The 24757-nt window shown below is 45.6% G+C and overlaps 2 protein-coding genes and 1 long non-coding RNA gene across 10 annotated transcripts in view; 2 read left to right on the forward strand and 1 right to left on the reverse strand.

The window, feature by feature from the left end:
- Positions 1-6189, forward strand: part of MTOR (mechanistic target of rapamycin kinase) — a 149312-nt gene extending 143123 nt beyond the window's left edge. For all 6 annotated transcript variants that reach the window (XR_013407950.1, XM_077974288.1, XM_015111100.3 and 3 more), the window contains 4 exons: positions 2642-2722; positions 3001-3081; positions 4452-4557; positions 5226-6189. Coding sequence is in view for 5 of the 6 variants with exons in the window: in XM_077974288.1 (XP_077830414.1) it covers positions 2642-2722; positions 3001-3081; positions 4452-4557; positions 5226-5241 (284 nt within the window). In the remaining variant the exon portion in view is untranslated. The remainder of the gene's footprint in view (positions 1-2641; positions 2723-3000; positions 3082-4451; positions 4558-5225) is intronic.
- A 3312-nt stretch (positions 6190-9501) lies between these two features.
- On the reverse strand, positions 9502-11518 carry LOC144336335 (uncharacterized). Its single transcript, XR_013407995.1, has 2 exons — positions 11476-11518; positions 9502-9806 (listed from the first exon to the last, which is right to left on the reverse strand). It is a non-coding gene; the product is annotated as an uncharacterized LOC144336335 (long non-coding RNA).
- Positions 11519-11588: 70 nt separating this feature from the next.
- EXOSC10 (exosome component 10) overlaps positions 11589-24757 on the forward strand; it is a 29836-nt gene continuing 16667 nt past the window's right edge. For 2 of the 3 annotated variants that reach the window (XM_001103741.5, XM_077974316.1), the window contains exons 1-9: positions 11589-11719; positions 13249-13385; positions 15917-16040; positions 19364-19468; positions 19776-19941; positions 20266-20380; positions 23070-23145; positions 23360-23470; positions 23681-23824. In XM_001103741.5, coding sequence (XP_001103741.4) covers positions 11609-11719; positions 13249-13385; positions 15917-16040; positions 19364-19468; positions 19776-19941; positions 20266-20380; positions 23070-23145; positions 23360-23470; positions 23681-23824 — 1089 coding nt within the window. In that variant the 5' untranslated portion in view covers positions 11589-11608. Of the gene's footprint in view, positions 11720-13248; positions 13412-15891; positions 16041-19363; positions 19469-19775; positions 19942-20265; positions 20381-23069; positions 23146-23359; positions 23471-23680; positions 23825-24757 lie in introns of all 3 variants that reach the window. The other variant, XM_077974319.1, reaches the window with a different exon arrangement.

Below are 24757 nucleotides of genomic sequence, written 5' to 3' on the forward strand. Positions count from 1 at the left end.
GCTGTTTAACTTTGTTTTATTTGTATTAGTTTCCAGCACACACAGCATTGAAGTTATTGGTTTTAGGGGGTTTTTGTGGGTTGGTTGGTTGGTTTGTTTTTGGGTAAAACTGTTTAACTTTGTTTAGCCCTCCTCTCTTCCCCGCCCCCCATCCCACCCCTTTTTTCCTTCATGATATTTAGCAACATTCTACATAGTTCACACTTTGGGAATTACTGTTGAGGTGTAAAAAAGTAAATATTTTCTACAAATGTTTACAGAAAACTTACAACTAGTTAATAAACTAAGCCAAATAATGTCTAGGGGTGCAAAAAGAAAATGTGAGGTACAGTGGTCGCCTGAAGAAGCACAGAACAGCATTACATAATTGACCATAACCTGCGTGAAATAATCAGAGAGCAGTACACTCTGCCGTGGAGCCTGTGGGTGCTTTGGTGTGGAGTAGAAGGCTGTGGAGATTCAGGAAAGGGGACTTCACTGTGAACCGTAGCTGCCAAGAGAGCACTTGGGTTGGTGGCATCTAATCATCACTTCACCTGACAAAGGATAATTTTTCTTTTTTTTTTTCCTTGAGACAGTCTTGTTCTGTCACCCAAGCTGGAGTATGGTGGCGCAGTCTAGGCTCACTTCAACCTCTACCTCCCGAGTTCAAGCAATTTTCCTGCCTCAGTCTCCCAAGTAGCTGGGATTACAGGCGTGTGTCACCATGCTCAGCTAATTTTTTTTAAATTTTTAGTAGAGATGGGGTTTCACCATGTTAGCCAGGCTGGTTTCGAACTCCTGATCTCAAGTGATCTGCCTGCATTGGCCTCCCAAAGTGCTGGGATTACAGGCATGAGCCACCCTGTCCTGCCAAAGGGTAATTTATCATTATTGGATGGATGGACTCGATGAGTAGAAAGCAAAAGGGTGTTTCAGGCAAGAAATTGGGATACTGGGTTATAATGTCATACACGGACACTGTGACAGGATTTGTGAATGCCTGAATCACCAGGCTCATAGGACCCACGGTCTCTGGGGTAGCTTATACCGGTGGCTGGTCTCAAACGAAGTGTGCTGAGACTTACTGGTTTCATTCTCAGGGCCCACCTCCCTAACACATTCTTAACTGGCTACTATATGCTGCCTGTAGCGTACAGAAGGGAACGAGAACAGCCAGTTCTGCTGGCACCAGATGGTGGATTTGGTTGTTTAGCTTAAAAGTTAAATTCCATCTGGGTATTGTGGTGCACACCTGTAAGCCCAGCAGGAGGAGCACTTGAGCCCAGGAGTTTGAGACTAGCGTGGGCAACATAGCAAGACCCTGTCTCAGAAAAAACTTCCAACGGATCACTAATAGAAGTATAACTATCACCCTGGTGCGGTGGTTCACGCCTATAATCCCAGTACTTTGAGAGGCCCAGGCAGGCTGAGGTCAAGAGTTTGAGACCAGCTTGACCAACATGGAGAAACCCCATCTCTACTAAAAATACAAAATAAGCCAGGCATGGTAGCGCATACCTGTAATCTCAGCTACTCGGGAGGCAGGAGAATCGCTTGAATCCGGGAGGCAGAGGTTGCAGTGAGCCGAGATTGCGCCATTGCACTCCAGCCTGGGCAATAAGAGTGAAACTCCATCTCAAAAAATAAAAAAGAAGTATAATTATCACTACCTTCATTCAGAAGGTCTGTGATGTACAAGGACAGCATTCAAAAAACTTCATAATTCTGATTTCAGACTTCTGCTAAAAGCCATAATCAGTGGAGGGTGAACCTAACACCTGAGGACTTTTTCTACCCAGAGTTGATATGAAAATTCCTCCAAGGAATAACATTTCAACCTTGTGTGTGATACATTCCAAAGTTTATTTTCCTTTTTTTTTTTTTTTTTTTTTTTGAGACAGAGTCTCACTCTGTCGCCCAGGCCGGAGTGCAGTGGCCAGATCTCAGCTCACTGCAAGCTCCGCCTCCCGGGTTTACGCCATTCTCCTGCCTCAGCCTCCTGAGTAGCTGGGACTACAGGCGCCCGCCACCTCGCCTGGCTAGTTTTTTTGTATTTTTTTTAGTAGAGATGGGGTTTCACCGTGTTAGCCAGGATGGTCTCGATCTCCTGACCTCGTGATCCGCCCGTCTCGGCCTTCCAAAGTGCTGGGATTACAGGCTTGAGCCACCGCGCCCGGCCCCAAAGTTAATTTTCATTATCAGTTTTTGTTCAAACACATTTTGTCATGAGGCTTTTGACCTCTGCCTCTGTTCCTATTCCTATGAGTTTATTTTGTTAATGCAATTTGCCTGAAAATCCATGTTTCAATTCTGATAAGCACCAAATTTTTTTCAATAATTATTAACTCACATTTGAAAATGGCTTTATAGATTTTTTTTTTTTTTTTTTTTTTTTGCAAATGGAGTCTCCGGCTGGTCTTGAACTCAGCTACTCAAGTGATCCTTCCACCTCAGCCTCTTGAGTAGCTGGGATTACAGCTGTGTCCAGCTTAAAACTTTGAAATACGTAAAGAGTAACATAAAATTTTCCTTCTCTTTTCCCCTTTAGGGTAGGCAGGGCAGGCGTTAAAGGAATAGAGTGTGTAGAGAATTAGATGCTAACACCAACAGTGGCTTTTTGGTGTTTGAATTTTCTGTTAATTGATTTCTTTTCCCATAGAAATTTTGGACGGTGTGGAACTTGGGGAGCCAGCCCATAAGAAAACGGGGACCACAGTGCCAGAATCTATTCATTCTTTCAGTAAGTTCAACCTCTGAGGAACTGCACCAATAACTAGCTCATTAAGAAAACAGCAGCTGTGTTATACCCTGAGAAGGGTCAACAAGATGAAGCAACAAAACTGCCTTTGAGCAGAAAAGGTTCCATGAATTTCTCATTATATTCTGAGGACAAAGATGAACATAGAGGAAGGATTGCTCAACACTTACAAAAGTGAATATTTGAGAAAAACAGGGCACCCATTGAACCTGTTGTATTGCTCCCATTCTTACTGTTATTTCTACTTTTGTGTATTCCAGTTGGAGACGGTTTGGTGAAACCAGAGGCCCTAAATAAGAAAGCTATTCAGATTATTAACAGGGTTCGAGATAAGCTCACTGGTGAGTGTGTCATGTGTTTACTTAAAGGGGACATAAGGCTGGGCGCGGTGGCTCATGCCTGTAATCCCAGCACTTTGGGAGGCTGAGGCAGGCAGATCACGAGGTCAGGAGATCGAGACCATCCTGGTTAACACGGTGAAACCCTGTCTCTACTAAAAATACAAAAAATGAGCTGGGTGTGATGGTGGGCGCCTGTAGTCCCAGCTAGTTGGGGGCTGAGGCAGGAGAATGGTGTGAACCTGGGAGGTGGAGTTTGCAGTGAGCCGAGATCGCTCCACTGCATTCCAGCCTGGGTGACAGAGTGAGACTCCGTCTCAAAAAAAAAAAAAAAAAAAAAGGAGACATAAAATCTGAGCGCACTTTCCTGTCTCTGAGTGGTGGTCAGCCCCATGTCCAGTAGTGTTAGTTAGTGTTAGTGATGAGCTTTGGGCACCATGCAGCTGACAGTGTCTTTGAAGTCATCAGTTAAACATTGTCTCTGATTCTTTTTTCTGATGACTGATAACAGTACTTAATGGTTAATCTCATGTAACTCAGGAGGTGAATAAATTTCTATTGGGTCCAAAATCAGCCAAATTCAGGGAAGTATTTTTTAATCATGTCTTTTTTTTTTTTTTTTTTTTTTTTTTTTTGAGACAGTTTGCTCTTATTGCCCAGTCTGTAGTCCACTGGCTCCATCTTGGGTCACTGCAACCTCCGCCTCCCAGGTTCAAGCAATTCTCCTGCCTCAGCCTCCCCAGTAGCAGGGATTACAGGCGCCCCCCCCACCACACCCAGCTAATTTTTTGTATTTTTAGTAGAGATGAGGTTTCACCATGTTGGGCAGGCTGGTCTCAAACTCCTGACCTCAAGTGATCCACCCACCTCGGCCTCCCAAAGTGCTGGGATTACAGGCGTGACCCACCATGCCCAGCCAAATTTTTCTTTTTTTTCTTTTTTTTTTTTGAGACAGGGTCTTGCTCTGTCACCCAGGCTGGAGTGCAGTGGTGCCATCTTGGCCCAGTGCAACCTCCACCTTCCAGGTTCAAGCGATTCTCCTGCCTCAGGCTCCCAAGTAGCTGGGACTACAGGCCTGTGCCACCACACTCAGCTAATTTTGTATTTTTAGTAGAGACAGTGTTTTACCATGTTGGCCAGGCTGGTCTTGAACTCCTGACCTCAGGTGATCCGCCTGCCTCAGCCTCCCAAAGTGCTGGGATTACAGGCGTGAGCCACCACACCTGGCTGAATTTTTCAAATCCAACTATGATATATCCTTCATCTCCATGTCTGAGGATAAGCTGTTGGTATGGACAGTTAAGGCAACAGGGAAGAAGAAGTGCAGCGATTGCCAGGAAGAGAGTGAAATGTTTTTGTTGCTCCTGTGCTAGGTCGGGACTTCTCTCATGATGACACTTTGGATGTTCCAACGCAAGTTGAGCTGCTCATCAAACAAGCGACATCCCATGAAAACCTCTGCCAGTGCTATATTGGCTGGTGAGTGGGGCTCTCAAAGTGACTTTGTTAAAATAAGCAATCAGAACCCAAGCCTAGGCCCCAAAGCCAGGGTAGCAAAAAGAGATTTGGTGGCGTATCTGTAAAGGGCAGTTAGAGCTCAGATCTCTTTAAAAGTTCATATTTATTGCATGTGCTCATTGTTTTAAAAAAATTGAGAAATATGGATGCATATTTGGAAGGCAAACACTAAAATTAAAATTACATTAAGATAAGTGGTTTAGGAGAATAGGCAAGGGTTGTTTGTGAGGGGTTCCTTTTGGGTTTTGCTGTCAGTCCAATGCAGAGATACAGGAAGGGCAAAGGAAAGAAAAAGCTAGAGCAGTGACAGAAGGAGATGAAAAGACAGATTTATGATCTGGGAGCCTAACCTCAAGGACCACTCTGGGGTGTGCTTTGATTAATTGCCCCAGGCATGCTTGAAGGCAGAAACTTGAGAGAGCAGATGCTGGGGAAGTGTCCTTGCGGGACCTCGGTGGGCAGTAGCCTTGACTGGAAATGATGAGTGTGTCCCATGCAATTAGCTGTGGGAGAGCTCAGGGAATACCCTGGGGTTGTCAGACCTTGGCCTTTTCATTTTCAAGTTATCTGTGTAAAGCTTTGAAGAAGCTCAAATTATTAAAATATTCCTTTTCTTTCTGCCTTCTTAGGTGCCCTTTCTGGTAACTGGAGGCCCAGATGTGACTGTCACGTTTTTTCTGAGGCTTTTTTACTTTAGTAAATGCTTCCACTAAACTGAAACCATGGTGAGAAAGTTTGACTTTGTTAAATATTTTGAAATGTAAATGAAAAGAACTACTGTATATTAAAAGTTGGTTTGAACCAACTTTCTAGCTGCTGTTGAAGAATATATTGTCAGAAACACAAGGCTTGATTTGGTTCCCAGGACAGTGAAACACAGTAATACCACGTAAATCAAGCCATTCATTTTGGGGAACAGAAGATCCATAACTTTAGAAATACGGGTTTTGACTTAACTCACAAGAGAACTCATCACAAGTACTTGCTGATGGAAGAATGACCTAGTTGCTCCTCTCAACATGGGTACAGCAAACAGCACAGCCAAGAAGCCTCAGGTCATGGAGGACATGGATTAGGATCCTAGACCGTAAAGACACAGAAGATGCCAACCTCACCCCTGCCACCTATCCCAAGACCTCACTGGTCTGCGGACAGCAGCAGAAATGTTTGCAAGATAGGCCAAATGAGTTTTACAAAAGGTCTGTCTTCCATCAGACCCAGTGATGCTGCAACTCACGCTTCAATCCAAGACCTGACCGCTAGTAGGGAGGTTTATTCGGATCACTGGTGGCCTCGGCTGAGCAGATGCACGGAGGGGATCACTGCACAGTGGGACCACCCGCACTGGCCTTCTGCAGCAGGGTTCTGGGATGATTTCAGTGGTCAGAATACTCTGTTTAGAGCAAGGGCTCAGAAAACAGAAATACTGTCATGGAGGTGCTGAACACAGGGAAGGTCTGGTACATATTGGGAATTATGAGCAGAACAAATACTCAACTAAATGCACAAAGTATAAAGTGTAGCCATGTCTAGACACCAGGTTGTATCGGAATAATTTTTGTGCCAATAAATGACATCAGAATTTTAAACATACATATATGAGTGGCTTTTTAGTCGTAATTTTGATCAGTTCAAAAAGGAAGCATTTACTCTTTCAGCACTCAGCCTTTAGTAAGCACTCTGTAGTAGGGAGGACAGAGGACATAAGGGTGTACATGATGTGGTCCCTTTCCTCAGACTGTTCCCAGGCCAGACAGGTGGAGACAGCATGCCACTCAAGTGAACAGAACTTACCCCGGCCAAGTGCTGAGAAGAGGCGTGTATGGGCCACAGGTAGGAGCACAAATTCCACCGGGTGAGCCTGGAAAGCCTCATAGAAAGGGGGATGTTTGGCGTGGGTCTTAAAGAGGAGTTGGGAGTCTGTCAGATGAACCAAGGGGGGACATTCTCAGCAGAAAAGGAAGTGTGAGGCACTGCTGTGAAAGCATGGTATCCACAGCAGTAGCAAGTATCACTTGGACCATATGAAATTGCAGGTACGTGGACCATTTTTAACATACAAAACTGGCATTTTCTTATGGCTGCACCTCATAGTTCAGCATATCTGGCTCAGTGGTCAGTGGGGAATAAAGGGAGTAACAGGAAAATAATAGGAACTAAAGGAGGCACGAAAGTAGCACGGGGCCAGACCGGGGCCTCCATCAGTTCAGCAGCAAGGAGTATGAACCTGATGCTGTGAAGTTTTACAATGGAATCGTATCTGAGTGGTGTTTTTTGTTTTCATTGGAGACTGGGTCTCACTCTGTCACCCAGGCTGGACTGCAGTGGCACAATCATGGCTCACTGCAGCCTCAGCCCCATGGGCTCAGGTGATCTTCCTGCTTCAGCCTCCCAAGTAGCTGGGACTACAGATATGCACCTCCCCACTCAGCTAATTTTTGTATTTTTTGTAGACAGTGGGGTTTTGCCATCTTTCCCAGGCTGGTCTCGAACTCCTGGACTCAAGCGATCTGCCCCCCCCTCAGCCTCCCAGAGAAGCCACTGTGCCCAGCTGTGAGTGGTGTTTTTAAAAGACAACTGGTGGCCAGGTGCGGTGGCTCACGCCTATAATCCCAGCACTTTGGGAGGCCGAGGCGGGGCGGATCACCTGAGGTCAGGAGTTCGAGAGCAGCCTGGCCAACATGGCAAAACCCTGTCTCTGCTAAAAATACGAAAGTTAGCTGGGTGTGGTGGCATGCACCTGTAATCCCAGCTACTGGGGAGGATGAGGCAGGAGAATTGCCTGAACCTGGGAGGTGGAGTTTGCAGTGAGCCAAGACTGCGCCACTACACTCCAGTCGGGGCAACAGAGTGAGACTCCATTTCAAAAAAAAAAAAAAGCCAGGCATGGTGGCAGGCGCCTGTAATCCCAGCTACTCAGGAGGCTAAGGCAGGAGAATCACTTGAACCGGGCGGCAAAGGTTGCAGTGAGCTGAGATCGCGCCACTGCACTCCAGCCTGGGTGACAGAGCAAGACTGTTTAAAAAAAAAAAAAAAAAAAAAGGTGAATTTAAATCTCAATAGTGACACTAGTAACAGTTTTAACACTCACAGCTAGAAAGTCATATACCTACTTGGATTTTCTGTTACAGTCCTAAACCATGTATCACTTATTTGCTCCAGAAAATATGGTCACCATAACTTTCTTGGTTCCAGATGAAATAACTCTCAGTGACTACGGTGATGTTACCATTCATGAACAATAAAGGTGTGAGAATGAATGGACACAGGAAAATGGTGGCCATTAGTGATAAAGATACATTCTTTAGGATATGAGAGTCTGGATTAAGGTCTTTGGTGAATCCAATAGGTTTTAAGTTACATCTAAGCAAAGCCTTCTGGGTTTCTTGAGAAGAATTATCAAAGGCAGGGAAGGAGCTAGTGGAGGACTTTAAATACAGTTTAGTCCAGCCAGGCACGGTGGCTCATGCCTGTAACCCCAACACTTTGAGAAGGTAAAGTGAGAGGATTGCTTGAATCTAGGTTTGAGACCAGCTTGGGAAACATAGTGAGACCCTGCCTCTACAAAAAATTAAAAAATTAGTTGGGCATGGTGGCATGGGCCCGGTCTACCCTGGATGCTGAGGCCGGAGGACTGCTTGAGCCCAGGAGTTCGAGCTTATAGTAAGCTATGATTGTGCCATTGCACTCCAGCCTGGATGACAGAGACCCTGGCTCTAAAAATAAATACATAAGGATGAAGATCTTTATGATGATCCACTTAATAGTAAATATATTTTCTCATAATTTTCCTAATTTATTGTAAGAATACAGTATATAATAGATATACACAATATTTCTCAGTTGACCATTTGTTAACTGGTAAGGCCTCTGGTCAACAGGAGGCTATTAAGTTTTGGGGTAGTTAAAAGCTATATGTGTATTTTCAACTGCCCAAAGGAATGGGAGCCCCTAATTACCAGATGTTGTTCACAGGTTAACTGTTTTTTTGGGTTTTTTTTGGAGACAAGGTCTGGCAGTACAGGCTGGGGGGCAGTGGTGCAATCTCAACATACTGCAACCTCCACCTCCCAGGCTCGAATTATCCTCCCACCTCAGCCTCCTGAGTAGCTGGGACTACAGGTGCATGCCACTACACCTGGCTAATTTTTGTATTTTTTGTAGAGACTGGTTCTCGCCATGTTGCCCAGGCTGATCTCAAACTGGTGAGCTCAGGAGATCCTCCCGCCTCAGCCTCCCAAAGTGCTAAGATTACAGGCGTGAGCCACTGCGCCCGGCCAGCTGTATTTTTTAAGAATCAAGGCTGAGGCCGGGCATGGTGGCTTATACCTGTAATACCAGCACTTTGGGAGGCTGTGACGGGCAGATCACGAGGTCAGGAGTTCGAAACTAGCCTTGCCCACATGGTGAAACCTGTCTCTTACTTAATAATACAAAATTAGCTGGGCATGGTGGTCCGCGCCTATAATCCCAGCTACTCAGGAGGCTGAGGCAGGAGAATCACTTGAACCCAGGAGGCAGAGGTTGCAATTGCGCCATTGCACTCCAGCCTGGGCAATAGAGTGAGACTTCATCTCAAAAGAAGAAGAAGAAAAAAAAAGAAGGCTGTAGTGTTAACTTACTGAGTTTCAAATATCAACTCCATTTCATACTACCTTTGTGACCTTGGATAATTTACTTAGATTCTCTCTGCTTGTCTCCTCTGAAAGTGTGGGTAAGCCCTACCTTGTGAGGCTGTCTGAAAGACAAGATAATCCATGGGGGAGCATTTGCACAGCCTGACACGTGGTATTAGGTTGAACCAGATGAAATAGGTGCTCAAAAATACTAAATGAACTAGGCCTTTGTCATGCCAGGGCACCTGTGTACCTGAAGCACACACATGGAAAAAGTGAAAAGCAAGTATTCTCTTAATTGGATATGCTGAACATTTATTGAACACTTAATGGGTGGAATGAATTGTATTAAGGGCATCCCATCTCTGATTTTAGGAGAGTGAATCTATCTCCTGAGCTGCCTGATAATTTGGTGCCTCCCTCACAAGAGCTTTTCCAGGAGTTCACTTCACAAATGTGTATTGAGTTCCCACTCTGTGTTAACCAGAATGGTTCCAGCAGTGTCCGCAGGAAAGAACGTCTTTTTGGAGGAGTTCAGAGGGCACTGGAGGGAGGAAGCACAGTGGGAGCTAGACGTTTTCTTCAGGAGCTTACCTGTAAAGGGCGAGAGAGAGGTGATGGCGGTTGGAAGGAGATGTGGGAGCCCGTGTTTTTTCCTTTTCTCTTTTAGTTGGGAGAGATGTCAGTATACTTGTAGGCTGTTAGGAATGAACCAATAGAGAGGGAAAGATAGATGGAGGGGCAGGGGAGGTGTAATTAATAGGCGGAGCCAAGACCAAGTGGGTGAGGGGAACACAGAACCAGCCAGAGCTTGGGAGGAGGTGACTTGAAATATGAGGCTGGGCCGGCACGGTGGTTCCCGCCTGTAATCCCAGTGCGGTGGGAGGACAGCTTCAGCCCAGGAGTTCGAGACCAGGTTGGTAAGATGCAGTCTAAGAAAAATAATTAGGCCAGGCGCTGGTGGCTCACACCTGTAATCCCAGCACTTTGGGAGGCCGAGGCGGGAGGATCACAAGGTCAGGATTTCGAGACCAGCCTGGCCAACATGGTGAAACCCCATCTCTACTAAAAATACAAAAAAAATTTAGCCTGGCGTTGTGGCACTCACCTGTAATCCCAGCTACTTGAACCCAGGAAGCGGAGGTTGCAGTGAGCCGAGATTGCACCACTGCACTCCAGCCTGTGCAGCAGAGTGAGACTGTCTAGAAAAAAAAAAAAAACAGGCCAGGTGCGGTGGGTCACACCTGTAATCCCAGCACTCTGAGAGGCCGAGGTGGGAGGATCACAAGGTCAGGAGTTCGAGACCAGCCTGGTCAATATAGTGAAACCCCGTTTCTACTAAAAATACAAAAAAAAATTAGCCGAGCGTGATGGCGCATGCCTGTAATCCCAGCTACTCAGGAGGCTGAAGCAAGAGAATTCCTTAAACCCGGGAGGCGGGAGGTTGCAGTGAGCCGAGATTGTGCCACCGCACTCCAGCCTAGGCAACAGAGCGAGACTCCATCTCAAAAAAAAAATAAAAATAAAACTAGGCTGCACGCTGATGGCTCATACCTGTAATCCCAGCACTTTGGAAGACCAACAGAGTGAGACTTTGTTTCAAAAACATAATTTTGTTTGTGATACAGTCTCACTCTGTTGCCCAGGCTGGAATGCAGTGGTTTGATCTCGGCTCACTGTAACCACCGAGTAGCTGGGATTACAGGCCTATGCCACCACGCCCGGCTAATTTTTGTACTGTTAGTAGAGACGGGGTTTCACCATGTTGGCCAGGCTGGTCTCGAACCCCTGACCTCAGGTGATCCACCCGCCTCAACCTCCCAAAGTGCTGGGATTACAGGCGTGAGTCACCGCGCCCAGCCTCAAAAACGTAACTTTAAAAAGAAATTTTTGAGACAGGGTTTCACCCTGTCACCCCAGCTGGAGTGCAGTGGAACCTCCACCTCCTCGGCTTGAGCAACCATCCCACCTCAGCCTCCGGAGCAGCTGGGACTACAGATGCGAGCCACCACGCCCGGTAATCCCGGTTTTTAAATAAACACGAGGGTAAGCGGGGCTCGCGGCCCTCGCCTGGGGTCCCAGCTACTTCGCAGGCTAAGGTGAGAAGATCTCTTGAGTCCAAGAGTTCGAAACCAGGTTCAACAAACATAGCGAGACCTCGTGTCAAAAATATATGTGATAAATCAGGTCCTCCAGGCCGCACCCTAGATCACAGGGTTGTTGGGATAATACAACATGAGGTAAAAGAACGTGAAATTCATGCTACAGCGCTCAGAAGTGCCACCCCAATCGCAGGCGCCCCGCCCGCCGCTTCGACCTGGCGCATGCGTGGTGCGCACACGTCGCGTCGCGTCGACCGAGACGCTCTCGCGAGACAAGCTGTGCTGGCCGAAAAAATGGCGCCGCCCAGTACCCGCGAGCCCAGGGTCCAGTCGGCTACCAGCACGACCAAACCCGACGGGGAGATGGTACTGCCAGGCTTCCCGGACGCCGACAGCTTTGTGAAGGTGAGTTCGCGGGGCCTTGGGGGTACCAGGAGTCGCCCGCGGCCGCCGGAAGCCGACCCGGGCCCTCTGGGCAGCCAATGCCCGCCCGCCGCAGTAGATCCCGAGCGAGGGTCGCGGGGCCCCTGTCCGCGCTGGGCGCAGACTCCTGCATCCTCCGGGGATGGGGCCTCAGAAACGGACACTGAGGGGCGTCCCGCTTGCCAGCTTAAGTCCATGTAGGCCCAAATGTGGAAACCCATCTTGCATCCTGGGAAAGGCTTCCTTGCCACCCAGACGTCCCTAGCCCTTGCGACTTCGCCCCCGCCACGCCCTAGCCACCCGACCAGTTCTCCTCAGGGTCTCGGCTGCTTCGCACTCCGCACACTTGCCTGGAGTTGTCCCCTCCCGCGACCAGGATGGCCCTTCTTCTCTTCCTCTGTTCCTGAAGTCCAATCCTACATAATTTTTAACCCTGAGTTAAATGTCACCTGTTAAAGCCCCATTGCACTTCTGTCAGTAACTCCTGAAAGACACACAGAGCGTTCACTTAAGATCTTTGTATAACTTAGCTTAAATGTGAACAAACGTACAACTAGGCTTAAACTGTGCATAGCTCTTACAAAGCCATGAAACTAAAATAATTTGTAAATTAGCCCTATAAATTTACAGAAATTCCACTCACGTTGTATGTATCTAATTTGCCATTAGCTAATGCTGTTGATTCATTAACATGGCTCTCATTAATTCCTGGACCACTAACTGTGGTCTTGGTTGTGTGGCAGTCATGCTCATAAGCTACCATGTGCCCCTCCATGACTTAATTTCCCACCTCCTTTCTCTGCTTTTTTCTTGGGAAATGTTTATTTGGCCTTCACATGATCAACCATCATTTATGTCACTTCACAGTTTTGTTTCGTTATCTCACAACAGCTAAAATAGAGAACCACTTGACACTAACTGAACAATAAACACAAATCCAGTTTTAGATAGTAGCTGTTACAACTTTGTCGTCCAAGGATCTAGGATAAGGTTGTATTGTTTTTAGATGCTCATCCAGATGAAAACACAAAAACACATTCCTGATCTGAACTTGAGTCATAATAATAACACTTATGTGCCAAGAACTGTCCTAAGTGCTTTTATTAGCTTATTCATTCTGTCCTCACAAAAACTCTGTGGTGTAGGCCCTTTTTATTTTTCCTGTTTTTCAGAGGAGAACACTAAAGTCCAAATTAAAGAAATCACTTGCCCAGGATCTCAGTTAATACATAGCAGAGTCAAGATTCAACCCCAGGTTTTTGTGAATATTAGATTATATATGTATGTGTTTGTTCTGTCTCTCAACTCTCCCAAGAATGTAAGCTCCAAACTTGGTTTCCCGTTCATGCTTGTATTCTTAGGGCCTAGATTAGATTGGGGTTTGGCACTAAATGAGTACTTTTTTGATGGATGAAGAGTAGATACCTTGTATACAGTAGATCATAAAAATGATATATCAAATGAATGGGGATCCATGTGTAAAACATGCCATCTTTTCTTGTTTTGGACAGTTTGCTCTTGGATCCGTGGTGGCAGTCACCAAGGCATCTGGGGGCCTACCACAGTTTGGCGATGAGTATGATTTTTACCGAAGTTTTCCTGGTTTCCAAGCATTTTGTGAAACACAGGGAGACAGGTTGCTTCAGTGGTAAGTACTATATTTTGTTTTCTTATGTTAATGAAAAGAAATGAAAACAAAGAGGTCGATAAATTTTTCCTGAAATTTATTTTTCCTTAAACATTTTCTGTGGTATGAAGAGCCATAAAATATGAAAATTGAAGCAATGGATTTTGATTAGGGAAATATTACTTAGTATATTTTTAGTTTAGCTTTTTAAAAATGTATTGACTTTTGTACTTAAAAAATACATTGACTGTAATCCCAGCACTTTGGGAGGCCGAGACGGGCAGATCACGAGCTCAGGAGATCGAGACCATCCTGGCTAACACGGTGAAACCCCCTCTCTACTAAAAAATACAAAAAACTAGCCGGGCGAGGTGGCGGGTGCCTGTAGTCCCAGCTACTCAGGAGGCTGAGGCAGGAGAATGGCGTAAACCTGGGAGGTGGAGCTTGCAGTGAGCTGAGATCCCGCCACTGCACTCCAGCCTGGGCAACAGAGCGAGACTCTGTCTCAAAAAAACAAAAAACAAAAAAAAATTGACTTTTGTACAGATCTTTTTTTAATTAATGTGGGAATTGAACACTTAGATCCAAGATTCATTCTTTCTTTCTTTCTTTCTTTCTTTTTTTTTTTTTTTTCTTTTTTTTGAGATGGAGTCTCACTCTGTCACCCAGGCTGGAGTGCAAGGGCACGATCTCGGCTCACGGCAAGCTCCACCTCCTGGGTTCACACCATTCTCCTGCCTCAGCCTCCCGAATAGCTGGGACTACAGGCGTCCGCCACCACACCCAGCTAATTTTTTGTTATTTTAGTAGAGATGGGGTTTCACCATGTTAGCCAGGCTGGTCTTGATCTCCTGACCTCATGATCCACCCACCTCAGCCTCCCAAAGTGCTGGGATTACAGGCATGAGCCACCGTGCCTAGCCAGATCCAAGATTATTTCACACAACTTGTAGAGTAGCAGGTATTTCTTTTATTTATTTATTTATTTATTTATTTTTTAATTTTAATTTTTTTTTTTTTTTTGAGACAGAGCCTCGCTTCATCACCCAGGCTGGAGTGCATTGGCTCGATCTCGGCTCACTGCAACCTGTGCCTCCCAGGTTCAAGTGATTCTTCTGCCTAGGCCTCCAAGTAGCTGGGATTACAGGTGTACAGCACCACAACCGGCTAATCTTTTTTTTTTAGGGGGTGTGGGGAACGGAGTCTTACTCTGTCGCCCAGGTTGGAGTGCAGTGGTGCAATCTCGGCTCACTGCAACCTCTACCTCCCAAGATCAAGCGATTCTCATGCCTCAGCCTCCCCAGTAGCTGGGGTAACAGGCACGTACCACCACTCCTGGCTAATTTTTGTATTTTTAGTAGAGGGGGTTTCACCATGTTGGCCAGGCTGGTCTCGAACTCCTGACCTCGTGATCCACCCACCTCGGCCTCCCAAAGTGCTAGGATTACAGGTATAAGCCCCTGTGCCTAGCCAACTTTTTGTGTTTTTAGTAGAGATGGGGTTTCACCATGTTGGCCAGGCTGCTCTCGAAGTCCTGACCTCAGGTGATCCATCCACCTCAGCCTCCCGAAGCACTAGGATTACAGGTGTGAGCCACTGCACCCAGCTAGGGTGCAAGTTTTATTGGTTTCATCAAAAAGTATTGGGGGCTGGACATGGCGGCTCATGCCTGTAATCCTAGTGCTTTGGGAGGCCGAGGCAGAAGGATCGCTTGAGCCCACGAGTTCAAGACCAGCCTGGGCAACAAAGGGAGACTCCATCCCTACAAAAATTTTTTAAAGTAGCTGGGAGTGATGGTGCACCTCTGTAGTTGCAACTACTTGGGAGGCTGAGGTGGGAGTATCACTTGAGCCCAGGAGTTCGAGGCTGCAGGGACCTGTGATTGCACTGATGCATTCCAGCCTGGGCAACAGAGCAAGACCCTGTCTCTTTAAAAAAAAAGAAAAGAAAAGAAAGAAAAAGCCTGGGCTCGTGGCTCACACCTGTAATCCCAGAACTTTGGGAGGCTGAGGCAGGTGAATCACTTCAGGTCAAGAGTTCGAGACCAGCCTGGCCAACGTGGCGAAACCTCATCTTTACTAAAAATACAAAAATTAGCCAGACCTGGTGGCATGTGCCTATAATCCCAGCTACTCAGGAGGCTGAGGCATGAGAATCGCTTGAATCCGGGAGGCGGAGGTTGCACTTGGGGAGGCCAAGGCAGGCAGATCGCTTCAGGTCAGGAGTTCGAGACCAGCCTGGCCAACATGGTGAAACCTTGTCTTTACCAAAAATACAAAAATTAACCAGACCTGGTGGTGTGTGCCTGTAATCCCAGCTACCCAGGAGGCTGAGACACGAGAATTGCTTGAACCCGGGAGGTGGAGGTTGCAGAGAGCCAAGATCATGCCACTGCACTCCAGCCTGGGCAACAGAGCAAGACTCTGTCTCAAAAAAAAAAAAAAAGATGTGTTGGGAACAGTCCGAGCCACATCATTTGAACATTTTCTCTCACAGAATGTAAACAAATGAAATAAAAATCTACAAGCTAACCTTGGTTTTCCTTTCCTTAGCATGAGCCGAGTAATGCAATACCATGGGTGTCGCAGCAACATTAAGGATCGAAGTAAAGTGACAGAGTTGGAAGACAAGTTTGATCTGCTGGTTGATGCCAATGATGTAATTCTGGAGAGAGTGGTGAGTATTTTCCTTTACTCTTATGATAACTAACAAATAGCTTTATATTATTAAAATATATGAATAGACGGAGCAACCCAGGCACCTTAGAAAATGAAAAGGAAATAAGCTTAACATTTCTTATAATAATATTCCCTTCTGATAGTTGGTATGTTTTTTCTAAGAACAATTACAGTTGTCTTAAAAATATCACTGCCCCATCGAGGATTTTTTTTTTTTTTTTTTTTTTTTTTTTTTGAGATGGAGTCTTGCTCTGTCGCCCAGGCTGGAGTACAGTGGGGCAATCTCGGCTCACTGCAACCTCCACCTCCCAGGTTCAAGTGATTCTCCTGCCTCAGCCTCCTGAGTAGCTGGGATTACCGGCACCCACCACTATTCCTGGCTAATTTTTGTATTTTTAGTAGAGACATCGTTTCATCATATTAGCCAGGCTAGTCTCAAACTCCCGGCCTCAAGTGATCTGCCTGTCTTGGCCTCCCAAAGTGCTGGGATTACAGACGTGAGCCACTGCACTGGGCCTGAAAGCCTGTTTTTAAAGTGCCTTATTCCGGCCGAGTGCGGTGGCTCACACCTATAATCCCAGCACTTTGGGAGGCCAAAGCAGGTGATCACCTGAGGTCAGGAATTCAAGACCAGCCTGGCCAACATGGTGAAACCCTGTCTCTACTGAAATATAAAAACTAATCGGGCCATGGTAGCACACGCCTGTCATTCCAGCTATTCAGGAGACTGAGGCAGGGGAATCGCTTGAACCCGGGAGGCAGAGGTTGTAGTGAGCCGAGATCATGCCACTGCACTCTAGCCTGGGTGACAGAGTGAGACTCTGTATCAAAAAAAAAAAAAGTGGCCTGGTGTGGTGGCTTATGCCTGTAATCCCAGCACTTTGGGAGGCCGAGGTGGGTAGATCACCTGAGGTCAGGGGTTCAGGACCAGCCTGACTAACATGATGAAACTCCATCTCTACTAAAAATATAAAAAATTAGCTGAGCTTGGTGGTGAACACTTGTAATCCCAGCTACTCGGGAGGCTGAGGCAGGAGAATCACTTGAACCCGTGAGGCAGAGGTTGCAGTGAGCCAAGATTGTACTATTGCACCCCAGCCTGGGCAACAAAAGTGAAACTCCATCTCAAAAAAAAAAAAAAAAAAAAAAGGGCCGGGCGCGGTGGCTCAAGCCTGTAATCCCAGCACTTTGGGAGGCCGAGGCGGGTGGATCACGAGGTCAGGAGATCGAGACTATCCTGGCTAACATGGTGAAACCCCGTCTCTACTAAAAATACAAAAAAAAAACTAGCCGGGCGTGGTAGCGGGCGCCTGTAGTCCCAGCTACTTGGGAGGCTGAGGCAGGAGAATGGCGTGAACCCGGGGGGCGGAGCTTGCAGTGAGCCGAGATCGCGCCACTGCACTCCAGCCTGGGAGACACAGCGAGACTCCGTCTCAAAAAAAAAAAAAAAAAAAAATTTAAATTGCCTTATTCTGGCCAGGTTCAGTGGCTCACTCCTGTAATCCTAGCACTATAGGAGGCCAAGGTAAGAAGATTACTTGAGCTCAGGAGTTCCAGAGCCAGCCTGGGCAACGTAGTGAGACCTTGTATTTATTTAAAATTAATAAATAAATAAAGTGCCTTATTCTGAATCTGCCATCCAGATCTGCAAATTCTGTTTATATTTTTTTGGAGACTGAAGTCTTGCTCTGTCACCCAGGCTGGAGTGCAGTGGTGCAACCATAGCTCACTGCAACCTCGAACTCCTGGGCTCAAGTGATCCTCCCACCAGAGCCTCCCAAGTAGCTGGGACTGCAGGTGTGTACCACCACATTTGGCTAATTTTTTTTTTAATTTTATAGAGACAGTGTCTTGCTGTGTTGCCCAGGCTGGTCTTGAACTCCTCAAACTATCCTGGCCTCAAACAATCTCCCCACCTCAGCCTCCTTAGTCACTAGGATTACAGGCATGAGCCACCGTACCTGACAAGATTTGAAAATTCTATTTGTCAAGAGAAGAGGCGTTTATATCACCCAACCAAAATTGAGGTGATTTATACCGTTACTCAAAATCTACTGAACCCCCCAGCTCACAGGATTGGAAGGAGTTGTGTATTATTCTATCTTGCTTATTATCTATTTATGCCTAATTCTATGGCAGAACATTATTTTCACAGAAATACACAGGGATCATGGAAAACAAATCTAACCTCAACCATCTGACAGTCCTGAAAATATTTAAATCGTGCTCTCCTGTCCCATGAAGTTATCTCTTCCTTAGTCTAAGTGCCCACAAATCTTTTTGCAGTTTCTGGTATATTGTGATTTCAAGTCTTGCCATACTCCTATATATCACCTGCGTGTGCCTCTGTTAGTAGTGCCCAAGCTGATATTTCACGTCTGCTTTAAAGTGCAAAATAGATTAGGACTCCCTGCAGTCTCGTTCTAAACAGTATAATTCTGTATTTAATGTAGGCAGTCCAGGGACTTCTTAGTTATTTTAGTGGCCACATTACACTGTTAAATCGTATTAGAATTTTCAGCCCAATTCAGAGCTGTAAAGAGTCAATCGAGTATTGGGCATGGGTAGTTACTGTCCTACCTGCCTTTGAACAAATAATGCATTAATTACTTGGCATGACATACTAATCACCTTTATTGATTAACTCTGTAAAATTTTTATTTTTTTAAATTGTCAAAACTTGTATAGGTGCTCCTTGATTTACAATTGGTTGTGTCTCAATAAACCTATATTATAAGTCAAAAATGCATTTAATACACCTCACTTACCAAATAGCGCAACTGAGCCTGCTTTAAATGTGCTCAGAAAACTTCCGTTACTCTACAGTTGGGCAAAATCTTACACAAAGCCTATTTTTATACTACAGCGTTGAATATCTCATATAATTCAAGTAGCATTGAATATACTTCTGAAAGTGAAAAACAGGTTGTGGCCGGGCACAGTAGCTTATGCCTGTAATCCCAGCACTTTGGGAAGCCAGGGGAGGTGAATCACTTGAGGTCAGGAGTTCAAGACCAGTCTGGTCAACATAGTGAAACCCCATCTCTACAAAAAAAGTACAAAAATTAGCCAGGTGTGGTGGTGCACACCTATAATCCCAGCTACTCGGGAGGCTGAGGCAGGAGAATCGCTTGAACCTGGGAGGCAGAGGTTGCAGTGAGCCTTATTCAGAACTGTAAAGAGTTGCAGTGAGCCGAGATCATGCCGCTGCACTCCAGCCTGGGTGACAGAGTGATACTCCGTGTTAAATCAATAAAATGTTAGGTAATTAACTCTACCTCAAAAGGAAAAATGCTTTACTAGTACCTCTTCTACTTTTAGGGTATTTTACTGGATGAAGCCTCAGGTGTAAACAAGAATCAGCAGCCTGTCCTCCCTGCCGGCTTGCAGGTCCCCAAAACGGTAGTGTCCAGCTGGAACCGTAAGGTGAGGGCTTTTCAGATTAACTGGCTCTTGATGTCAGCTTCATAATAGGGATTTTGCTCATTCTGACATGCATTTCTGTTCTAATTTATTAGAGAACTGGCCACTGCCTTCTTTAGTTTGTTCTCATAAACACACACAACCTAATTATACCCTCTTCTCCACTTTCTGGAGACCTCTACATGCACGTACATTCTTAAGTGAATGGCCCTTGCGATGTTCTTGTCTCCTTGGAAGTCATAAATTGGAATTTACTTTTCTAATTCATCAAGTTGCTGTGTTATAAAGTATTTGTATGCGTTGATCATAGGCAGCAGAATATGGCAAAAAAGCAAAATCTGAAACTTTCCGGCTGCTTCATGCAAAAAATATCATCCGACCTCAGCTCAAGTTTCGAGAGAAGATTGACAATTCCAACACACCATTTCTTCCTAAAATCTTCATCAAACCCAATGCTCAGAAACCTCTCCCTCAAGGTAAATAGTGCATACTTTGCCTGTGTTTGAGTCTTACTTTATTTGATGCAAAAACCAGGAAGGGTGTACAGGTCTCTCTGCCACCCTCCTTTCTTCAAAGGGAGCCCAGTTCAGCTATTCCAGAGGCTGAAGTGGGAGGATCACTTGAGCCCAGGAGGTCAAGGCTACAGTGAGCTGTGACTGTGCCACCACACTTCAGCCTGGGGGAAGGAACATGACCCTGTCTCAAAAAAAACAGAACACAAAGGGAGCCAGTTTACCCCTGTGTAACTAGAAAAGACACGAATGTGCTTATGGTGTTTTTGTCACTGCTTGGGTCTCCAGCTCTCTCTAAGGAAAGGCGGGAACGCCCACAGGATCGTCCTGAGGACTTGGACGTCCCCCCTGCACTGGCTGATTTCATCCATCAGCAGAGAACCCAGCAGGTTGAGCAAGACATGTAAGTGTTTGGCTATGTCTGACCTTTCTGCTGTGAGTACTTACCTTTATGCCACATTTTCACAGTTTCACTTTTGTGGAGATATACATGAAAACAATCTGAGGAGCAGTGATTTCCTCCTTACCCCAACCTGGGCCTTAGCAATAAAACCTGCTGTTTGTGTTCACAAAGGGCCTGCACAGCATTGCCTCATAAACCTCACTGCAGTCCTGAGAAGTAGCAGTGATTCTCATTCCCATTTTATAGACGTAAAACGCAAGGGCTGGGTGCGGTAGCTCACGCCTGTAATCCCAGCACTTTGGGAGGCTGAGACCGGTGGATCACCTGAGGTCAGGGGTTCAGGACCAGCCTAGCCAACATGATGAAACCCCATCTCTACTGAAAATACAAAAGTTAGCCAGGCATGGTGGTGTGTGCCTGTAATCCCAGCTACTCAGGAGGCTGAGGCAGGAGAATCACTTGAACCTGGGAGGTGGAGGTTGCAGTGAGCCGAGATGGCATCGCTACACTCCAGCCTGGGTGATAGAGTAAGACTCCATCTCCAAAAAAAAAAAAAAGATGTAAAAGCAAAATGAGAGATGCAGACTTCTCATAGAGTTGGAACTTCTTTGAGACAGGGTCTTGCTCTGTCGCCCGGACTGGAGTGTGGTGGCATGAACACAGCTCACTACAGCCTTTACCTCCTGGGCTTAAGTGTTCCTCCTGCCTCTGCCTCGCAAGTAGCTGTGACCACAAGCATGAGCCATCATGTACAGTTAATTTTTATATTTTCTATATGCCCAGTCTGGTCTTGAATTTCTGGCCTCAGCAGTTCTCCCAACCTGCCCTCCCAAAGTGTTGGGATTACAGGCATGAACCACTGTGCCTGGCCAGAGCTGGCCCATGTTTTCTTTCTTTTTTTTTTCTCTTTCTTTTTGAGACAGAGTTTTGCTCTTGTTGCCCAGGCTGGAGTGCAGTGGCGCGATCTCAGCTCACTGCAACCTCTGCCTCCTGGATTCAAATGATTCTGCTGCCTCAGCCTCCCAAGTAGCTGGGATTACTATAGGCATGTGCCACCACACCTGGCTAATGTATCTTTTTTTTTTTTTTTTTTTTTTTTTTTTCAGTAGAGACAGGGTTTCATCATGTTGGTCAGGCTGGTCTCAAACTCCTGACTTCAGGTGATCCACCCTCCTTGGCCTCCCAAAGTACTGGGATTATAGGCTAGAGCCACCACACCCAGCCCCATGTTTTCTTAAATTTGTCTTTCCTCCATACTATACTGCTCTGCCTTTCTTATTAGGACTCAAATAGTAGGTAAGGCTCTGGTTTTTTTTGTTTTTTTAAGTTTTGCTCTGTCACCCAGGCTGGATGCCATAGTGCAATCCTAGCTCACTGTAGCCTTGACCCCTGGGGCTCAAGCAATCCCCCTACCTCAGCCTCCCTAGTAACTGGTACTACAGGCACACATCACCGTACCTGGTACCTGACTTGTTTTTTAATTTTAGTTTTTATTTTTGTAAACACAGGGTCTTTCTGCATTGCCCAGGCTGGCCTCAAACTCCTGGCCTCAAGCAATCCTCCTGCCTTGACCTTCCAAAGTTCTGGGATTACAGGCGTGAGCCACCATGCTCAGCCCAAGGCTCATTTATGAATTTAGTAAAGAAAAGGCATTTTTTACTGGCAATATAAGCATCTTGGAAAAACTTCACTTAAAATAGACAAATGGACGTTGCCTTTAGTATAACGCAAAAAGGTGATAAAAATTTGGTTAGTATTGGCCTTTTCCTCACATAGAGCCAGAGTCTGTGTGGGCATTCATGCCTTTAGCCCCGGCTCTGCAATGTGAGGCCACAAGCTAAGTGCTGGAGAAATAAAGGCCATGAAAGGCAACCCTGCCCTCCTGGGCTACCGTGATCCTCGAGGAACACATCACAGGTTGAGGATTTTTATACAGATTTCCTTTTTTTTTTTTTTTTTTTTTTTTTTTTTTTGAGACGGAGTCTTGCTCTGTCGCCCAGGCTGGAGTGCAGTGGCGCTATCTCGGCTCACTGCAAGCTCCGCCTCCCGGGTTTACGCCATTCTCCTGCCTCAGCCTCCCGAGTAGCTGGGACTACAGGCGCCCGCCACCTCGCCCGGCTAATTTTTTTTTGTATTTTTAGTAGAGACGGGGTTTCATTGTGTTAGCCAGGATGGTCTCGATCTCCTGACCTCGTGATCCACCCGTCTCGGCCTCCCAAAGTGCTGGGATTACAGGCTTGAGCCACCGCGCCCGGCCTTTATACAGATTTCTTAGGATCAGAAGAAAACATAACATTAAGCTCTTGGCCAACTGAAATATTTGCTTCATCCTTACTTTACAGATGTGTTATTTCAAACTACAGAAATTATATATTTCTCATTTTGGTATTATCCACAACATCAACCATACAGTACTTTGCAAATAGGTACTCAAATCTTTATAAAGCTGCTTGGATCTCCAGCTCTCTAAAGAAATGAATAGACTTAATTATCATATTTTAAGAGTGAGCAAATATCTGATTTATGATTTGTACTCGAATTACTGAAATAATGAAGCTCTTTATAAAAGGAAGATATTTTCACGGTGGCCTTTTCTCATTTGTTTTTACAGATTGGATAAGAGGCATTATTTTTCCTTTGAATCGTGGAATTAATCAGAATGATTTCTCTTTTTGTTTTATTTACTCAGGTTTGCACATCCTTATCAATATGAACTAAATCACTTTACCCCACCAGATTCAGTGTTTCAAAAGCCACAACCCCAGGTTAGTACCCAGCCTTAGTTTATAAGGTGCCTTGTAGTGGCCCAAGAGGAATCAAATAAGTAGATTCATTGATGCAATTTTGACTTTTCCTTGAAGATCTTTAAGGTAGCAAGTTACAGTTTTGGGTCATTTCTCAGACTCGTAGTTCACTTTGTACTTTACTGGGGGATGGTTTCTATATTCCTCCCTTTTTCTCACTATTCTCTTGATGCAGTTATACAGACCTATAGAAGAGACACCATGCCATTTCATATCCTCCCTGGATGAACTTGTGGAACTCAACGAAAAGCTCTTGAATTGTCAGGAATTTGCAGTCGACTTGGAGGTATCTTGTAAATGACCCTGGGTAAAATTTTTACATTTTCTGTGAGTTTATCTATTGGAGAAGTATAAAATTGATACTAATTGTAATTTTTTTTTTTGGTAAAAAATTAATCATATAACTTAGCTTTGTAGCTGACTTTTCAAAATCAGTAAAGAAAAGTCTAATATAATCTTTGTTTTTTCTCTTCTCCCCTCCTTCTATGTGGTTTAGCACCACTCTTACAGGAGCTTCCTGGGACTGACCTGCCTGATGCAAATTTCCACTCGGACGGAAGACTTCATCATTGACACTCTGGAGCTTCGAAGTGACATGTACATTCTCAATGAGAGCCTCACAGACCCAGCTATCGTTAAGGTCAGCCAGCCTTTTGTAACTCATGCATGTGAGCTCATACAAGAATTTTAGTGCTTTGCAGTGTACTATTTCATCATTTCAACCTAGACCCAGTCAAGTCGGGCGGAATCGTGTCATTTCCTAACTAGGGTACCATGCTAAATGGCTTTTGTTTCTAAATCCCTGTTAGAACAGCTAAGACTTAGCTTGTTACCACCCAGAAAAATGTTAAATAATTTTAATGACTACTGCAGTGAGCCCCAGCCATCAAGATTGTTTGGACTTAATGACTGTACTGAAGCTACTAGAGCTGCTTTCAGGTGTCTCCTTGGTTGATAACAGTTTCAGACTTTAAGGGTATGGAATCAGGAGTGTAGAAAGCTGTGACAGAAGACAAAAGAAACTTTTAAAACTCATGTATCTAATTTTTTTTTTTTTTTTTTTTTTTTTTTTTTTTGAGACAGAGTTTTGCCCTTGTTGCCCAGGCTGGAGTGCAATGGCACGATCTTGGCTCACCGCAACCTCCGCCTCCCAGGTTCAAGTGATTCTCCTGCCTCAGCCTCTCGAGTAGCTGGGATTGCAGGCATACGCCACCACACCCGCCTAATTTTTGTATTTTCAGTGGAGACAGGGTTTCGCCATGTTGGTCAGGCTGGTCTCAAACTCCTGACCTCAAGCAATCCACCCACCTTGGCCCAAAGTGCTGGTATTACTGGTGTGAGTCACCACTCCCGGCTGCATGTATCTAATCTTGATTAGAACATTGGCTTCAGCCAGGCGAGGCAGCTTAGGCCTGTAATCCCAGCACTTTGGTAAGCTGAGGCAGGAGGATCACTTGAGCCCAGGAGAATGAGACCAGCCTGGGGAACATAGTGAAACCTCGTCTCTACAAAAAATACCAAAGTTCAGCTGGGCATGGTGGCACGCCTGTAGTCCCAACTACTTGGGAGGCTG

Source organism: Macaca mulatta, chromosome 1 (assembly GCF_049350105.2).
Source record: "Macaca mulatta isolate MMU2019108-1 chromosome 1, T2T-MMU8v2.0, whole genome shotgun sequence".
Taxonomy (NCBI): Eukaryota; Metazoa; Chordata; class Mammalia; order Primates; family Cercopithecidae; genus Macaca; species Macaca mulatta.